The following is a 16,461-nucleotide window of genomic DNA, read 5'->3' on the forward strand; positions in this document are numbered from 1 at the left end:
ACGGAGGGGATGAAACGAGTGGCGTCTTTGGAGCGTGAGGGGATGTTTTGGAAACTACTTGTTGTCTATGCCGTCTATTAAACAACGGTTTTGCCGCCGTTTGCCAGTTGGATTTCGGGATTGCCGCCGCTGTTGGATGCTTCATTTTGTGGGGATTTTTTTCTCGTTCTTCGTGCTGATTTTTCGTTTTGCATGCGCTTCTTCCACGAGGACTCCCGTTGACTGTTGTTTCACTGCCTTATTTCGCTCACTCTCGCGACGCCGTTGCGATGTTTGTTTCATAAACGGTTGTTTAATTTTTTAAAGGACAACAGGAAAATTGAATGCGCTTATATGGACATTGACACTCTATACCTTCAACTCCTTCTTTTGCTGAAGCAAGGTAAGGTAAGTATCGAAAAAAAACCCCAAAGGTTGCACTCTTATTGGATATAATTATTTATCTCAAACTGCTCGATCGAGAGAATCGCAATATAGGAAGTAAGCGTTATCACTCAATTTTCCTTGAAGAAATTTGTGGCTGGATAGTTTAAGCACAATGAACATAGAAATATGAATTACTAGGAATGACTACCAGGAATTAGATCGGTGAACCTAAAACCATTTTCTTTAATATGCATATTCGGTATTCAATTCTTTAATTCGGTAAATAATTCGGTAGGTGCAATGCACTTTAGCTTAGTTGTATAAATAGTGAAAGATTGTCCAGTAAGAACTTCAGTGGGAATACGTTTGTGATTATCTCATTCGAAGGGGTTTTTGTGCAATCGTAATATGGACTGCACCAAATGATGTATTAGTTTATTCTCACTACATACATTAAATGCGTTGTTTTTTCTTTAATATATTCTACATTGATTCTTTTTACAATCAAATGATACAAAAAGGATACAAAATTTGTACTCAAAAAATATACCAAAATTGCAAACATCATAATATTCACATTAGTATAATAAAGAACAATTGAGTTACAAATTTTAGAATATTGTAAGATATATGTTCTAGTTATAATTTTAGTTTATTAAAAAAAAGCTACATAAGGGAAACGGTTTTGAATGTGACATCAGCTTGGTTTAAAATTGACGTTTGATGCGTCAAACTCTGCTTGTATCAGAATGTTTTGATAATTTTTTTCGTGAACATTAGTTTAAGGCAATTTTTTGTATAAAAAGTTGAATCTAAACACTTTTTAACATAAATACGATTTTGGAAAACTAATCCAAAAATCAAAAAGAATGTGGAACAGGAGGTATTTGAGTGTGGTTCCTGGTTAAATCGCATTAAACCACCCAATCCACATTTCAAAACAAGAAGAAGTGAAAGAAGAATAGTGTTTACTTAAGAGCCATAATAGCTTGGTTAGCTAAAAAACGCTTTTCGGTGGATTTACGATGTTTTGCTAGGAGTAATTCTGAGGTAATTTTTTTCCAAAGCGATGGGATAAATAAAACATACATATATTAATAAAGTTGTGTTAGAAAATGGTGTGCATTCAGTGATACAAGTGAAATTCACTCTCCAAGATACTAGTGGCAGAGATATTTATAGCTTCGAATGCAAGAAACAACGCTTCCCTTCGTTTAATTCAAAAACAACTCATCTTCAAAAACAATGTTTTTTTTTTCTTTCTTCAACAGTATCTGAGCAGGACGATACCGTTGGTCCAAGAAAGACCGTATATATCCAATCGTGTTCGTTTTAAAGGAATCTCCAAAGGGATGATGCCCAACTTCTATGATGGCTCCCGGCCGACGATGGTACCCACAAGCTCCAACTTGCCGGTGCTGCTGGGCAATACCGTGAGTAATTGAAATAAAAACTATTAAAATTACGTGGGATTGAGAACTTTTTATGCCTTCCTTTCAGGTCAATCAGGGGGATCCAAACTCCAAAAAGATGGTGAATATTTTTGTCTCACAACAAACGAACAGCATTTGAAAAGAAATTATAATATTGGTTTTTTTTCTCGATTTGTGCAGGTACATTTCGATCTGGAAGCCACTTTGCAGACAATCGATGTAAGTTAGGCAACCTCTCCAGACATACATATGTAAGATTTTTTCTAACAAAAGTATTATTTTGCGCTATTTAGAACGAAGTGCTTGACGGCGAGGAAGGAAGCTGTCCTATTTGCAATAAAACATTTAGCCGAAAAACCTCCCTACTCAACCACATCCGCAATCATTCAGCTGAGAAGAAATACGTGTGCGAATTTTGCCAAAAAGGTAAGTGGAATGCTGAACCCCAAACATGCTCTGAAGGGCTGCAATTGTTTTCAACTGTTCTAGAAACGATTCATAACATCATACTATTTACCATGCTTTAACCGTAGGATTTACGCAACAAGCCAATCTGCGTAATCATGTCCGAATTCACACCAACGAAAGGCCATACGTTTGCGTCGACTGTGGGAAAGCCTTTACTCAGGTGAGCCATTATAGAATGCTCGTGATTCCTGACACTATATAACATTTGTCTTGATTCGTTCTCAAATCCTTAGATCACCAATCTGAACAACCACAGGCGATTGCATACGGGCGAGAGACCATACGTGTGTATAGAATCGAACTGCGGCCGCTCATTTGCGCAGGTGATTATTGAAACCCAACTGGTGTGACAAGAGGCATATTCTTACGCTCAGTTTTCCGTTTGTATTTTAGGTCACAAACTTAAACAACCATATGAAAACGCACCACAAGACCACCCTGTACGTATGCAATCAGTGTCCACGCAAATTTAGCCAAGTTACTCAATTGAACCTTCATTTAATTACCAACCACAGTTCGACTAGAGGATTTTTCTGTCCGCAGTGCCCTGATAAATCTTTTAAGCAACAATCGCACCTGCAGCAGCACATGAAAATTCACGGAACAAACTTTGGTTATTCGTGTACAAAATGCGAAGAAAAGTTTATTCAAGAATCTCACCTCGTGCTGCATATGAAGCAGCATGGCGATTACGCCTGCTCCATGTGCTCGATGACATTTAACGACGAAGTGCTATTGAAAAAGCACGTACAAAGACACGTCGACGGGAGGTAAGAAACTACTGTCCACTCTCACCGGTCGAGCTGCCCTTCGTGTCCGCCCCGTCTGTCTTCGTTTGACTACGGAAGTTGTCCCTGTACTGGTTGATTTTCGCAACAGCATGCATACAACCTTCAGCAAAGGAGATTTGAAGCGTTTTGACGTGGGGGATAATGGAATCATATTTCTTGTCTAATTCTCCATCATGGATGTTGTTTTTTTTTCTCTTTCATGGGCTCAACAGATACCTCACATGCCCAGTGATCAGTTGTAGCGAAGGATTCACGATGAAGAACCACCTGACGAAGCACATGCAAATGCACCATCCTGCCGTTGATCTCAAGAAACTGGGCGCTCAGCCCGGTGGAAATAAGGCACCGAAGCACTTCTGTCACTATCATAACTGTAACGAATCGTTCGAGACGGCCGACGGGTTGAGCAATCACCTCCGTGTTGGACATGGGCTTCCGATAGCACTGCCCCTAGCGCTGCCAGTAGACGACAAAAAACTGATTCAGCACGGTCTTCACGGACTGAATGGACTTGAAACGCCACCACCCCATCTGATTCATTCTCAGCTACACCCGGCAGCCTCAGTAATGAATGCCAGCTTTCAGTCATATCAGAATCAGATCAACCAGGCGAATCCACAGCAGGCTAGCAACGGTGGCGTGAATGGCGGGGACAAGCAAAAGGTTCTATCTGTGAGTTGGTTAGCTTATCTTTAGTTTTTGGGTTTGCATGGTGCTGGCGAATTTATGTTATATGTTATGTTATATTTCTAATAATCTCTCAACGTTTTAAAAAAAAGCGGCGCAAGAGTAATGTCGATGTCGTTATTTTCTTGTCTTTGAATCTTTCACTACTAGGTTTCGGAATTGATTAATATAAATGAGCAGTTGAACCAACATCAACAAGTGCAAAACCATCACCAGCAGCAGCAACACCTTCACCAGCAACAGCAGCATCATTTACAGCAGCGATCTGAGATGGCCATGAAAGTCGACATCGATCAAAATCTTGAAGTAAAACACGAACCCGAATAAATGGTTTAATTTTATTTTGCTAACACATTTTTATGTTTATTTTTTTTTCATTAAACATTTCAATAACACAAATACTTCATGCTTGCTTATTTTTTAGTTGTAGTGCTCAGCTTTTTATTGTGATTTGATACTTCGCTGATGTAAATCGGTGTCGTACACGCTTTTTTCGCTTATTAGAACATGATTGTATTTTTGCCGTTGCATGTGTTAAACATTGCTTGAGAGGGTTGTTATGTACTCAACAAAGTTTTTATTTTATTTAACAGAATTCATTTTTAAAATCTTTATTTCATTAAGCAGTTTGTACGCATAATTATAAGTGTATGGTAGGATCGCTTTTTGTTTATGGATAACACTAGATCATGATCGCATATCCTACATGTCTTGATTTCACGCTTCTTTGTCTCTTTCTGCAGGACAAAATGAGCAATTTTAATAGAATTAAAACGGAACTACAGGCCAATATGCTGGCGCAAACGCAGAATCTGTTCGGCATCTCTAATACGTTGAACAACACCTTCAATACTCAACCGAAACTGATCTGCACCTACTGCTATAACGTCTTCAAAACTCCACAAACCCTGTCGCGGCACATTGAAAAGTTTCATAGCTAAATGCATCTACAATACAGATAGATTCATTGCAATTATTGGGTTCCCTTCAGTGTGTTTTTGAAAAACGTAGTCCTGGAAACAGAAGTTCTTTGCTATTCAGATAATCGATCACTTGGAAAGTGATTTTAAAGCATTTCACAGTAAAAGTCACACATGCAATATTACATAGTTTAGTATACGTTAAGCCTGAATACAGTGTGGCATTTGGTCATTACTTATTAGTCATCCCATCCTTAGTCTGAAATGGTACATCATTATGTTGTAAAAATTGTATTAAACGAATAGCGGTAGCTAAGAAATAGATGTAGTGAGCATTCATACTGACGTGACACAATGTCTAGAGAAAGGACTTTATAGTGTTTTAGATTCATTCTTTTTATTCATAAGACTGTACATCTCGTGATTGTTATCATGCTAATGGGATGTCCAATAAGTCTTAAGGCAGAGAATGAACTTTAAACTATAGAAAAAAATCCAAAACCGATCGGAAATTGATTCAAGAACAAAAAACAAACGATTCTATGAAAAAGTACAAAATGAGCAAACAATTTTTATGGAAGATAGATGGTGCAGAAGCCAATGAAAAGAGAGAAGAATTTAGTAAAGCAAATGTAAGAAAATTATTTTTGTCTTCGGTTAAATCGAATTGAGTGCCCATCAGTAACGAACATGTGTTTGATGTGGGTATAAATAACTTTTAACATTATACTAGCTATTATTTGTTGTTTGAAAAGGTCGAAATAGGCAAGATAAAAGTAAAAACCTATACGCATCTTTGAATGTCCCGTTTGTCATCTCGGTCGTTAAATATAATAAAAAAACGTGAATGCTGAACGCGCAAAGAGGATGTCGGATACCCATGGAAACGTAGGAATGAACGATATTTCTCATAACTAATATCTGAACTTGTACTATTGATCGCTAAATGTAGAGTAAAGTATGTTTATGTCAAGAGGAAACCAACCCGGGGCAATACCTAGAGTAATGCGAAATAAATGGAACGATTATTTCCACCCGTTCGGAGTGTCTGTGTGTAATATTACCGCAGCAAGCAAAGCTGCCAAAGCAACGGATAGTTAGTAGCCTCATTTTATTTTTGTTCTATTCCTTCTTCTAGTTTCAAGTTCTTGTATAAGCACGCGGGGAATTTCAAGCTCCCACAGGACGCTTTCTTCCTCGTTCGCCATCAGAGAAACAATCCGCCAGAGACAGTTTTCTTTCAGCGTGCGCACTGGAAAGTGGATGTTGATTTCCTTCCTAGTTAGTCTACCAGCGCTGTTGAAATTAGTGAACCATGGTTCTGGTAGATATACCGGACGGTGATTCACATGCATTCGCTCATCGGACAACTTATCTTTGAACATCCACGGGTGGGTGACATAGGTATTGACCATGCATTGTGCCGCTGGTAAAAGCGTCGTGTAATGAATAAGTTTTGAGGAATAGTTGACCCAGTATACATCCACTGGCCGTTGTGTAGTGTTCCGAAAGAGCACGAACGATCGTATATCTGAGTGTTCTGATCTCAAGCTTGACTTATAGTCCATCGCCTGTCTGGGCACGAAGTTTCGGGTCCCATCAAAAATGGCAGTGGAAGCAGCGATCTAATCGAGAGCGAGGATAAGAGGTATATCATTGATTACGTTTATCTTCGTGCTAGCGCAGCAATACCTTACTCACTTGATACTAACTAGCAACGCTTGTGCATTTTACATCGTAAACATCAATGGTTTTCCGATTCTACGGCTCAGTTCAGTGTTTTGATCCTTTTGTGACTAAAGAAACCCCCTTTCAATCACTGAAAATATTTTCGTAACCTGAATCACTGCTGCTTATCCCGTGAAAATATTGTAAAACACGAATAGAGGACAGTGTAGTCATCAGTAATTGCTGTATTTAAACTATTAAAACAATTGTTTTTTCAAAACCATTGCAATTTACAACTTTGTTGTTAGAATTGTTTCTAATATACAGCTTTGTTTTGAATATTCTGACATTTACATTGACTTTTGTAATTTTGTAAATGTCAGCATGAAATTCAACATAATCGATTAACCCTTGATAAACTGTGCAAGCCGCGTTGAAACGGTGCCATGCTTTGAAATATTTCCAATTTACAGATAAATCTTTCAACAAGATCCTTAAGCACCATACATTCGTTCCATTTTTGACGATAAATTCTATTTCATTGTTTGATCACATCTAATGATAGTTTATTTCAAATATGCAGCAAAACAAAAATACTCGTTACGCAAATTACAAGCCATAATGATGATTGTAATGAATTTATTTTTGAGATAGGATCACATACATAAACGTACCGTACTAGAGATAAAATAAAAGCGATAAGCCCGCGCTCAACCGGTAACACTTTCTGCAACCCACGTGTATCGTTTGTTGGTTTCATTTAGTCTTTTCGAGAGCAGATTCAGTTGACCATTCGCCTCCAGCTGGCTTATGATCATGTTGATCTTTGTGCCCTTGCTAGAACCTGTAGTTGCCAGGGTGAATTTAGAGCCAGTATCCACCGACAGGTGCTTATTTGACGTCGCCGTTTGTGAATTGGGCTGGCTGGATGCATCAACCGTCGATAGTTCTTCAAACGACAGCTTTTTGAGCGCTTTTTTGGAAGCTTTCCCTTCGATAGGATCTGGTGGAGATCGATTGAATCGAGTTTTGATCCAACTCTTCATCGGCGAACGTGCGGGGCTAGCCCCTCCAGATCCTAACTCTTCTTTAGCAGCTTTAGCCGGCAAATCTGGCTTCTTACTGTGTGTAGGCGAATCCGAACAGTTCTTGCTGATCGCGGAATCGTTGTCCGGTCGTACGAAGTTCAGTGGCTTGGGCGTATCGTACCCGTGGGTTTGCTCCTTGGTTTTAGTTTCGGTTTCTGTCTTTAAACATAACACAGGCTCTTCATATATCCCGTCGTCAGCGTGAGCTGCCACGTGCATATCGGTCTCATCCTCGCTAGCACAATAAGGAGGCAAAGGTAATCTCCTAGCAGCTTGCAGTATCGGGCCTTCATCCGTACGGTCGGGCTTCTCGATCAGATTATTCTCGATCGCCACGATCCACTCGTTAAGGTCTTGGAAGCTGGGTGAAAGAAAGTGCACCTTCATGTCGGCTTGCGTGATGATCTGAAACAAATGCTTCTCGTTGATCTGCTCGTTCAAGTTCAAATCTAGCTTGATGCATTTGATAAACAACGTCTGGCAGGGCCTGAGATCGTTGTGGCTGTTGTAGATCAAGAGCCATTTTCCGATCAGCCCCACGTAATACTTCTTGAACTGATCGAAAAACAGGCGCTTTTCTTGCTTGAACAGTGTTCCATGCTTCGGGGACTGCTGGAGACGCAAATGAGACGCTGGTAACCCACCGTAAGGGCACTGATTTTCGTCCATCCGGCTGTCCGGTGTAGGACTTCTTAAAGGCGCCATTGGTTCCTGTTCGTAGCAGACCTCCTGCTGACATTCATCGTAAAGAATCTGATCCGTGGTGAGGTCGTAGGAATTTTCTTCCATCACATCAAACTTTGGATTGCACTCTTCCCTGGGGTCCATTTGTGACGGGTCGTCTCCGGTTTCGATATCCGTTGAGGAGCTTGCGATCGTTGTGGTTTTATTCGTTCCACTCATATCAACGTACGAGTTTTCTTCCACCTCCCTCATATCCTCCAGATCCATTCTCTCCGGGGCACATGTTTCATGTTTCTCCACCGAAGAAGCCTTTTCAAACCATTCGAGCAGCACCGTACACTGTGAAATCAATTCGGTTCGCGAAACACCGTGTGAGTAAGTCTGAAGTGTATTCAAATATGTCTGATCCACATTCTGCTCCGAAACTTGCGCACCCTTGGAATTTTCCGACAAATCTCTCACCTTGTCGGAACGGGGCTCATCAAAGCTTTCAAGCAGAAATCGGTGGATAGCTGTAAAAACGGCGAAGAACAAAACACATAGGTAAAACAGTTCAGGCGATCACTAGTAGTTGAGCGCAATCCCCAACAATACCCGTCAAAAACTGCACACAATCCTGCACCTGCTCCGGATGCAGCTGCATCGTCCTGGAATTTTTAATTAACTCGAATCTCGATAGCACTAACTTACATGCTCCACATTGCACACGACAGTACCATGTTCACTCGGTTAGCACTTGACGACTAGTGTGCACCGTAGCCGGTGGATTTTGTTAGCTGAAGTGATTTAAACGAGATCCAACCACGGCACCGGTGGGCTCCCGCAGAGCACAAACGGCGTTTATTTTTGTTACTGCACCCCGTGGCATAAACCAGCTCCATAGTGTTGTAGGTGATCATAACCGTCGTCGGCCTCAACCAGCTGGTGAAGCACAGTTCGTGCAGCTAAGTCGGAATCCCATTCGGCTAATAATAGCTTTCTTTGTGCCGCTCGGGAGACAAATGGATGGATTCAATCGGAAGCGAAGTATAATAAATAGGCAATGGTAGAAAATCACGGAGATGCCCAAAATGTTGCTTCCGTAGAAAAATTTTTCGCCGGCCACTATTCAATGATATTTCCGATATTTAACGGTTTTCCATCAGCAAATGTCAAGCAGTATCCTGTGGTTAAATGGTTTTTTTTCTTTGCTCGAAAGATCCTATGAAATGACGGACAAAGATTTAAATTCTCCGGACACGTTCCCACAAGCAAGAATGCTTCACAATTTCTCCCGATCTGCATCGGCGCACTCGAGCTTTCGGCCAGGACGATTGACAACGGTTCGCTCTCCCATGCCAGGCTCTCGCAAGGAGCCGTACTCTCGGCTATGCTGCCCGCGATTGGGACCATGGGCACACAGTTTCGCAGTACTACACAGCACCGTGGCAGACCACTCACAGCATCTTCTAGTATAGCAGCTTTTTTTTCCCCACTCTTTGAACGCTTCGAACGAATCTGCAACTATCATATCAATCGCTCATCGCCTTTGCCTCATCGGTTGTGAAGCACTTTCCCTTGGCCGCAGGGGGGTAGGAGAGTATACGTTGGGGGGTGGGGTCTATACCCAGAAAAGTAGAACCAAAGTGTAATAACGCATTGCTCGGAATTGGTTCGATTGAGCGCGAGTTTTCCCGACTGGTGCCTGGTGGAGAGCGGGGAGGGAGGGGGACGGGGGCGTGGATTGGAAACGTGTTGCGGTGGGGAGGTTTTCTCTACTTCGCCAAAAAGGAGAACAGAAAAAACGAGGCTGCCACAGCATGTTACACTTTTCCGGAACAAGTGCCACCGAGTAGCCATTGATGATGGCGTAGAATTCGCTAACGGTGTGTGGGGTGCCTTTTTTCCCGTTTTTCCTGTGCCATTCACGGTGCCATTCGCGTGTACAATGGGGGTGAGAAAAAGCGCCTGAGTGGATAGAGCGAGTGGTCCGAAAGTGATGAAAATCGCGCAAAATGAAACAGTGTGTGGCTGCCGTGTTATGTTAAGAAGCAAAGTACCAGTTGTGGCGGTGCCAGCGAACAACAGGATTATGATCCTTCCCTCTCTCCCACCCCATCCCCCTCACCCCCTGCGGGCCAGTGTCGGGAAACTGCGTAAAGGTGAGTGCTAATGAAAGGATGGTGAAACAGCTCGTGGGCACTGATTGCGGCGTTCGATATTTGCGCTCGGAACGGCAGTACCAAGCCGCGACCAACCACTGCGGAATTATTGATTAGTGCATCTCGGTGGCACGTACGCGAATTGGACTCCCCCCCCCCACTGATTGCATATGCACGGTTTGGTGCGTCCGTCTGTAAACATTTGTCCTCCCAACGAACCGTCCGTACAGGGGTAGTTAAAGGCTACAGATAAAGCCCGTCTTACGCCACTGTGAGCAATAAAACCGAAACATTGCAGAACGCATCCTTAAGGAAGTCGTGCTGTGCGTTGGGAATTTCGATTGTGTGCCCGCTGGTCACCTGGTCAGAAGTCGTCTAAACGTGTCCTGGAGCGAATCAGCGTAGATAACGAGGACGATTCGACGAACAAACCATAGACCAAAGAAGCGAGCCGATTAGCGCGCGAAAGCTCAGTTACCAATTGAAAAAAAGGGCGGGAAAAAAAGCTATGCTACCATGAGGAACTCGGTCAACGGAGTAGCGGCAATCTATCTTCTGCTGCACTGCGTGTCAGGATCGGTGCCCAGTAAGTATCGGGAAGCTTCCGCGAACCCTGCCGGAAATGATCGAACACGGTGTCGTTGTTGTTTGGTCTTACAGAACCATCCGGGCTGCAGTCGGGAAGTCCGTTCATGAGTATACCGCGCAACTTCTGGCAGGAGATATCCGTGCCCTACACCGACCTTCCCAGTGACGACGACGAGCAGGAGGATGAGTCGATCGAAAGCACCACACACGATCCGTATCCGTTCTTCGACGATGCCAACATGACCGCCAACGTTACCACGCAGCTCGGTGGGGACGTGTATTTGCACTGCCGCGTGAACGATCTGCGTGAGCGTACGGTTAGTAGGCGACGACAATTTCGTAACCACGGGTAACCACGGGTGTTTGAATGCTTGCATGCGTTTTACGTTTCACACAGGTGTCTTGGGTTCGACGAAAGGGTGACGAAATTCACCTCATCACTGTTGGTCGCCAGACGTATAGTAGTGATTCGCGGTACTCGCTTCAGTACCAGCCTCCCAACGACTGGCAGCTGCTTATCCAGTACTCGAACGAACGGGATGAGGGTCACTACGAGTGCCAGATTTCGTCCTATCCACCACTAGTCTACCTGGTCTACCTGATTGTTGTCGGTAAGTTGTCGATGTGATGTAGGACTACCGGGTATTCTGAGACTGACTCACGCCATGTACGATTGTGTTGGCAGTTCCTCGCGTAGAAATCATAGATGAGAGAGGTCAGGCGACGCTCGATAAGTTCTACAAAGCCGGTAGCACAATAGAGCTGAAGTGCATCATCAGTCGAGTGCCCCAGCCGACCAGCTACGTCACCTGGAAGCACGGCATGCGGATGCTCAACTACGACACCAGCCGAGGCGGTATCAGGTGAGACAATCGGACATGTTTTTTGTATACTTTCGATTGCGATTTGTGATGTTTATCCGTGAGAAAAGTGGGATAAAACAGCTGCTGGCTTCCTCTTGGGGTGGGACATATTTATCCCGTATGCCGTCTAATTATAAAGCTAATCGCAGCAAAGACATTCTCAACTGCACGGGTCGTCGCAACAGGACCTATTTAGCAGTAGCATATCGTACATCAAAGCCCTATTTGATTTTATTCTAGCGTTAAAACGGATCTTCTTCCCGGTGGAGCTATGAGCCGGCTGTACATCGCCAACGCCAACCGGTACGACACCGGTAACTACACGTGCGCCCTTGCAGACATCGCGCAGGCTACCGTGTCGGTGCACGTGTTAAATGGTACGTACAACTACCCCCCTTTTCGGCTGCAATCGGATGATTTATACTTGATGACTCCGTTTCCAACAGGGGAAAATCCCGCCGCAATGCAGCATGGCAGTGGCCCGCAATGGCGACCGTTGGTCAGTCTGTTAATCTTCGTCCAACTGGCGGTGGTGGGTTTTTCCGGTGGCCGGTGACTGTAGACCAACGAATCCTAGCGATCTCTGCCCTCCGGCTGGCAGCCTCCTACTTGAACCTCATCATTTCTCTGCCAACTCAGCCATTTCAAAAGTGAACGACGAGAAAGAGCAGTGTGTGAGCGTTTTTCATTCCTCATTCTCTGGCCAAATTGCAGCTGGAGGAACCCGTCTGCATGCATGTACAACATCTCCCCCCTACTGAGCATTCGAGATGAAATCGAAAGCAGTGAAACGAACATGAAGAAATAACAAAAATCATAGCTCCCGAGCCAACATATCAACACGCGCTCGAGCGCGGATGAAAATTGCTTTTCCCTTGTACGGATGCAGGATCCATCTTCCCTTTCCACCTTCCCGCATCTGTTTACACCCGGTGTATTCTTCCTTCGCTCGCTCTTCATGCCAGCATATTCTGCAGAGATTAGGTTAGACTCAATGCGACAGCTTCTGTCGGTTCATGGTTGTACTAGCGGTAAAGGTGGATGAGTTTTGATACACTACATGTAAATGCATCCCACATCGTGCCATTATGGTACACGAAGGTATGTAAAGAAACAAGGCCAAGCTAAATCATAACGAACAAACATAAACTCTCACACAAATGGTAATATATTTATATTCGTCTCGAAGTCGGCTTGCAACGGCGCGCGCGAGGCGGTTGCTGGTCGTGGCACCAAAACTACTAGAACATTGTAGGACAAGGTTGTGATTTAATGGATGTGACTTTCGATAGCTCGCCGGAACGTTGGGCTCGAGGATCAATCACGAAACACGTTTGTGCGTGTGATCGCTGGCGTGGGGATTAAGGACTAAGGGATGAGGGATGGGTAGGGTGATGCGAGAGCCAAAGTTATAACAGCAGCTAAAATGAGACAAAAAAAAACCCACAAAAAAGATACTATAGCAGCAATATTTGTACACAAATATTTTCCCCACGTAATTACTAATTGCGATAACTGCATACAACTATTCGACAAGTGCATCGTAACACATATTTAGCGTAATGATATCAGTCTTCGGTTGTGATTAGACTTAAATACTCAAGAAGGCAAAACCAAATTCAAACAAATTATCGATGTAATGCGATTATAAATGTTCATCTTTATATAACAAAAAAAATGGTACGACGTAGGCAGGGCATAAAGTCTAAGATGGGATGAAGGGACATACGTTCAAATCGCCTGGCTCTCCGCCCATACTGGGCTTATAACCATTTATTGCTCAAAACCGACGACCGGGTGGCAGCGTGTGCATGTACTTTTCCCCCATTTTCCATCCATTTTCCATCGCTTGCGACTGTTTGGAAAACGTTCGGAGCAGATGTCCTTTCGCTAGTACGCTAAGCCGTGTGTGCATATCCTGCTATTTCTATAAGCCGAATGCGAGAGTTTTCTGAACTTAAGAGATTTCGTTTGCTGCATTCTGCGCACACAAGTACGCACGCATCCTTAGCACACCCACCATAACTTCGCAACAGCGACGCAGAGCATCGATCTCCTCGTGGGATGGTGCCATTAGAGGGAGATTATTTGTACCACTATCGATACTCTACTCTACTATTTGTCACTATCACTAATCGTAAGTGTTGTCAACGTGATCCAGAGATTTTTTTAATATACATATATAAAATTATATATATTTAGATTACAAATGAACAGTGGCACGAGGTTGTGAAACGAAGTGTAGAATCAGATTCTACGAGTGATGTACACAAGGGAACGAAGAGGTTGTAAACGCGTTATGGGCAGGGTGGATGGGGCAAAAGGGCAGAAGAAAATCCATTTCCCACACACATCATATTCACACAAATTCGCATTCGTGGATTAGCAACGACACAGAACAAGCACACATTCCCCCTACACGGACACAACTAATATGGCGCTTATTAACTGGAAATTCGAGTGAAAATTAGCACGTAAGAATATATTTGTTATCTTTTAGCACAAATAGATAAGTGCATACAAATACTACTGGTGTGCAGCTAGCCGTGTTTTATTAGTCGTGCTCTACCGAGGCCGTATTATTGTGCACAACAGCAGCAAAAAGAAATACCAAGCTCAACGCTACTATCCCATCCAAGCAATTGCAGTCGAAAGGATTAGCCGGCGATTGTGCAATCATGCAATCCGGCCGGGATTTCGGGTCCGTATAGCGTGTTCTAGCAGAGGCAAACACAGAGGCATGCGTCGGGTAGGAGGGAGGACCTATCTAGTGAAACAAATAACACAAAATCAAATGAACTAACACACAAAATAAACCATTGAGTGAGAGACGTATAGAGTATCGGTTTATACGAGCGCAAGGAGAAGTAACGAAGCGTTGTGAGGTATTATTTGAGATTTTTTATTTTTCATATAAAAACCAAACAAAAAATACAAAAGAAGCGCTAAACTAAATGAAAAAATGAAATACTTTTTTATAATCAGATGTATTGTTATATACAACTACAAAAAAAACGAATAGCAAATGCATATAAAAAGATAATAGTACATATAAATAAAATGAATAGATCAGAGTAAAACAATGAAACGTTTTTGGTATATTGGTTTAAACTAACGATGCAGTATTTCAAACTGACATGAAAAATTATGGTTGTGGTCAGCGCTAAATATGTATATAAGTATAAATGAATATACATATTCACATATAACATGTGAAAGAATAACGAAACGAGGCACTATAATGTATTGTAACTTTACATGAACAGAACCTACCAACTATGAAATGGAACAAATAAAGTATTCGAAAATTATAATCTAGCAACTTCGCGCCATCGGCATGTCGCTTCATTCCGAGCTTGGTTCGTTCCCACAGGAATAAAACTACCTCTTTCTTTCGTCCTTTCTTCCCAAAATCACTCAAATCCTTTGTTTCTATGTGTGTGTGTATGTATGTATATAGAGAGAGTTTATTTTATTGTTATCTGCAATAAATACGCTTGTGTTGTAAAAATATTTGTTTCCAAAACCTTCCTATATCTATTTGGCAAGATAGTTCCCATAATAGTTTCCTTTCTTTTCTGCTTGCATTTGTAATTCCGTGTTTCTGTCTACTCGGCTACCTTCGTCACTACACATCCAGCTTGCTCAACGATTAGGGTTTCGCTCGACACTAGTTCTGTGGTTGCGATGATGATTGGAATAGCTTCAGCGAAAGGGTTCACATTTTTTTATCTGTTCTATCCTTTGTTAATACTGCTTTTGTTGTTTCATATTCATTTTATTTTTGTTGTATTATACTATAGTTCGCCTTTGATTTAGTTACTTATACGGTTGGATTTCGTTTACGTTGGGGAAAAAGATTGCTATCAAAAATAGATAAAGTCATTCCTGAGCCCTAACCAACGATTCCGTCCTCTCCAAATCCAGTCCGAAATTCGGTCCGAATTACCAACTGCAACTGTCTGAACATTGACGACCGGCGGTATCTTACATTTCACCCTGCTTTCATAAATGCATTGATAGGTAAAGGGACGCATAGTCCTTTTTTCATCTATTTTAGTGTGAGCAAATCGTTTCGACGTAGTATTTGTTTTTGTTACAATAATTTTTCTCACATATCTTCAGTTTTTTTCATTGCTTTACGAACGAATCACAAGCATTTTTGAGCAATAGAAAATTGTATAATAGAAGAGAATTTTGGCAAATAGCAAGAAAAGTTTAGATGATCTTTGTTCTTCATTGAGTACATATAAATATATAGTTGCTAGTTTTAGTATGGTTTTGTTTCCCGTAAAATACGCTCACACATTTAAGAAGAAAAACCTGTCACACTCAAACACTATGCATTCTAGCTAATAGAGCACACTCCTTCCAGAGAACACGAGGTTAGTAATTATTGATTGCTTTATCTTAGAAACATTAGACTTAGGAAATACGAAACTCCTAAAATTTTCACTCATACATTGCCAGTATAGATAGGAGAGCGTTTGCGTTAGACGTGTCATTTCTGTGGAAGTGGTACAACGGGTAATACGGAGCAAATAACTTAATCTAATATTGTTCTACAGAATAGGGCCACGGAAAGCTGCATGAAACCGAAATTCAACACCAAACCCAAATATTCATGAACAAGGGCCTGACTAGGCAATAAATGGAAGCTCTAAGCGTGCGGCAATGTCTTCGATGTATGCCTTCTCGTTTAGTGAATGTTTCTGCTGATCGCCTCATGGGTAGTGTTCTTGAACTCACATGACTCAAAATCAT

At 42.3% G+C, this 16,461-nt stretch overlaps 3 protein-coding genes across 3 annotated transcripts; 2 read left to right on the plus strand and 1 right to left on the minus strand.

The window, feature by feature from the left end:
* Positions 1–312: 312 nt before the first annotated feature.
* LOC128731904 (zinc finger protein 436) lies at positions 313–4,734 on the plus strand. Its single transcript, XM_053825059.1, has 11 exons — positions 313–382; positions 1,705–1,799; positions 1,867–1,899; positions 1,980–2,018; positions 2,093–2,225; positions 2,333–2,427; positions 2,501–2,590; positions 2,661–3,037; positions 3,271–3,730; positions 3,896–4,051; positions 4,489–4,734. Exons 1-11 carry the CDS (start codon positions 334–336, stop codon positions 4,684–4,686), a joined length of 1,725 nt encoding a protein of 574 aa, XP_053681034.1. The 5' UTR covers positions 313–333; the 3' UTR covers positions 4,687–4,734.
* A 2,309-nt stretch (positions 4,735–7,043) lies between these two features.
* On the minus strand, positions 7,044–8,372 carry LOC128720262 (uncharacterized). Its single transcript, XM_053813925.1, has one exon. The coding sequence runs from the start codon at positions 8,370–8,372 to the stop codon at positions 7,044–7,046; it is 1,329 nt and encodes a 442-aa protein (XP_053669900.1).
* A 2,390-nt stretch (positions 8,373–10,762) lies between these two features.
* Positions 10,763–12,350, plus strand: LOC128720072 (zwei Ig domain protein zig-8). Its single transcript, XM_053813719.1, has 6 exons — positions 10,763–10,832; positions 10,907–11,151; positions 11,232–11,445; positions 11,520–11,697; positions 11,938–12,074; positions 12,144–12,350. Exons 1-6 carry the CDS (start codon positions 10,763–10,765, stop codon positions 12,251–12,253), a joined length of 954 nt encoding a protein of 317 aa, XP_053669694.1. The 3' UTR covers positions 12,254–12,350.
* Positions 12,351–16,461: the final 4,111 nt, after the last annotated feature.

This window comes from Anopheles nili, chromosome 2 (genome assembly GCF_943737925.1).
Source record: "Anopheles nili chromosome 2, idAnoNiliSN_F5_01, whole genome shotgun sequence".
Lineage (NCBI taxonomy): Eukaryota > Metazoa > Arthropoda > Insecta > Diptera > Culicidae > Anopheles > Anopheles nili.

Excerpts from the sequence above, each read along its gene's own strand:
- LOC128731904 (XM_053825059.1), top strand. The coding sequence starts at position 334 with ATGGACATTGACACTCTATACCTTCAACTCCTTCTTTTGCTGAAGCAA. Across the intron at positions 2,591-2,660 it reads GCGGCCGCTCATTTGCGCAG|GTCACAAACTTAAACAACCA; the intron begins GTGATTATTGAA and ends TTTGTATTTTAG. Across the intron at positions 4,052-4,488 it reads ACATCGATCAAAATCTTGAA|GACAAAATGAGCAATTTTAA; the intron begins GTAAAACACGAA and ends CTCTTTCTGCAG.
- LOC128720262 (XM_053813925.1), bottom strand. The coding sequence starts at position 8,372 with ATGGATCTGGAGGATATGAGGGAGGTGGAAGAAAACTCGTACGTTGAT.
- LOC128720072 (XM_053813719.1), top strand. The coding sequence starts at position 10,763 with ATGAGGAACTCGGTCAACGGAGTAGCGGCAATCTATCTTCTGCTGCAC. Across the intron at positions 10,833-10,906 it reads CGTGTCAGGATCGGTGCCCA|AACCATCCGGGCTGCAGTCG; the intron begins GTAAGTATCGGG and ends TTGGTCTTACAG. Across the intron at positions 11,446-11,519 it reads GGTCTACCTGATTGTTGTCG|TTCCTCGCGTAGAAATCATA; the intron begins GTAAGTTGTCGA and ends TTGTGTTGGCAG.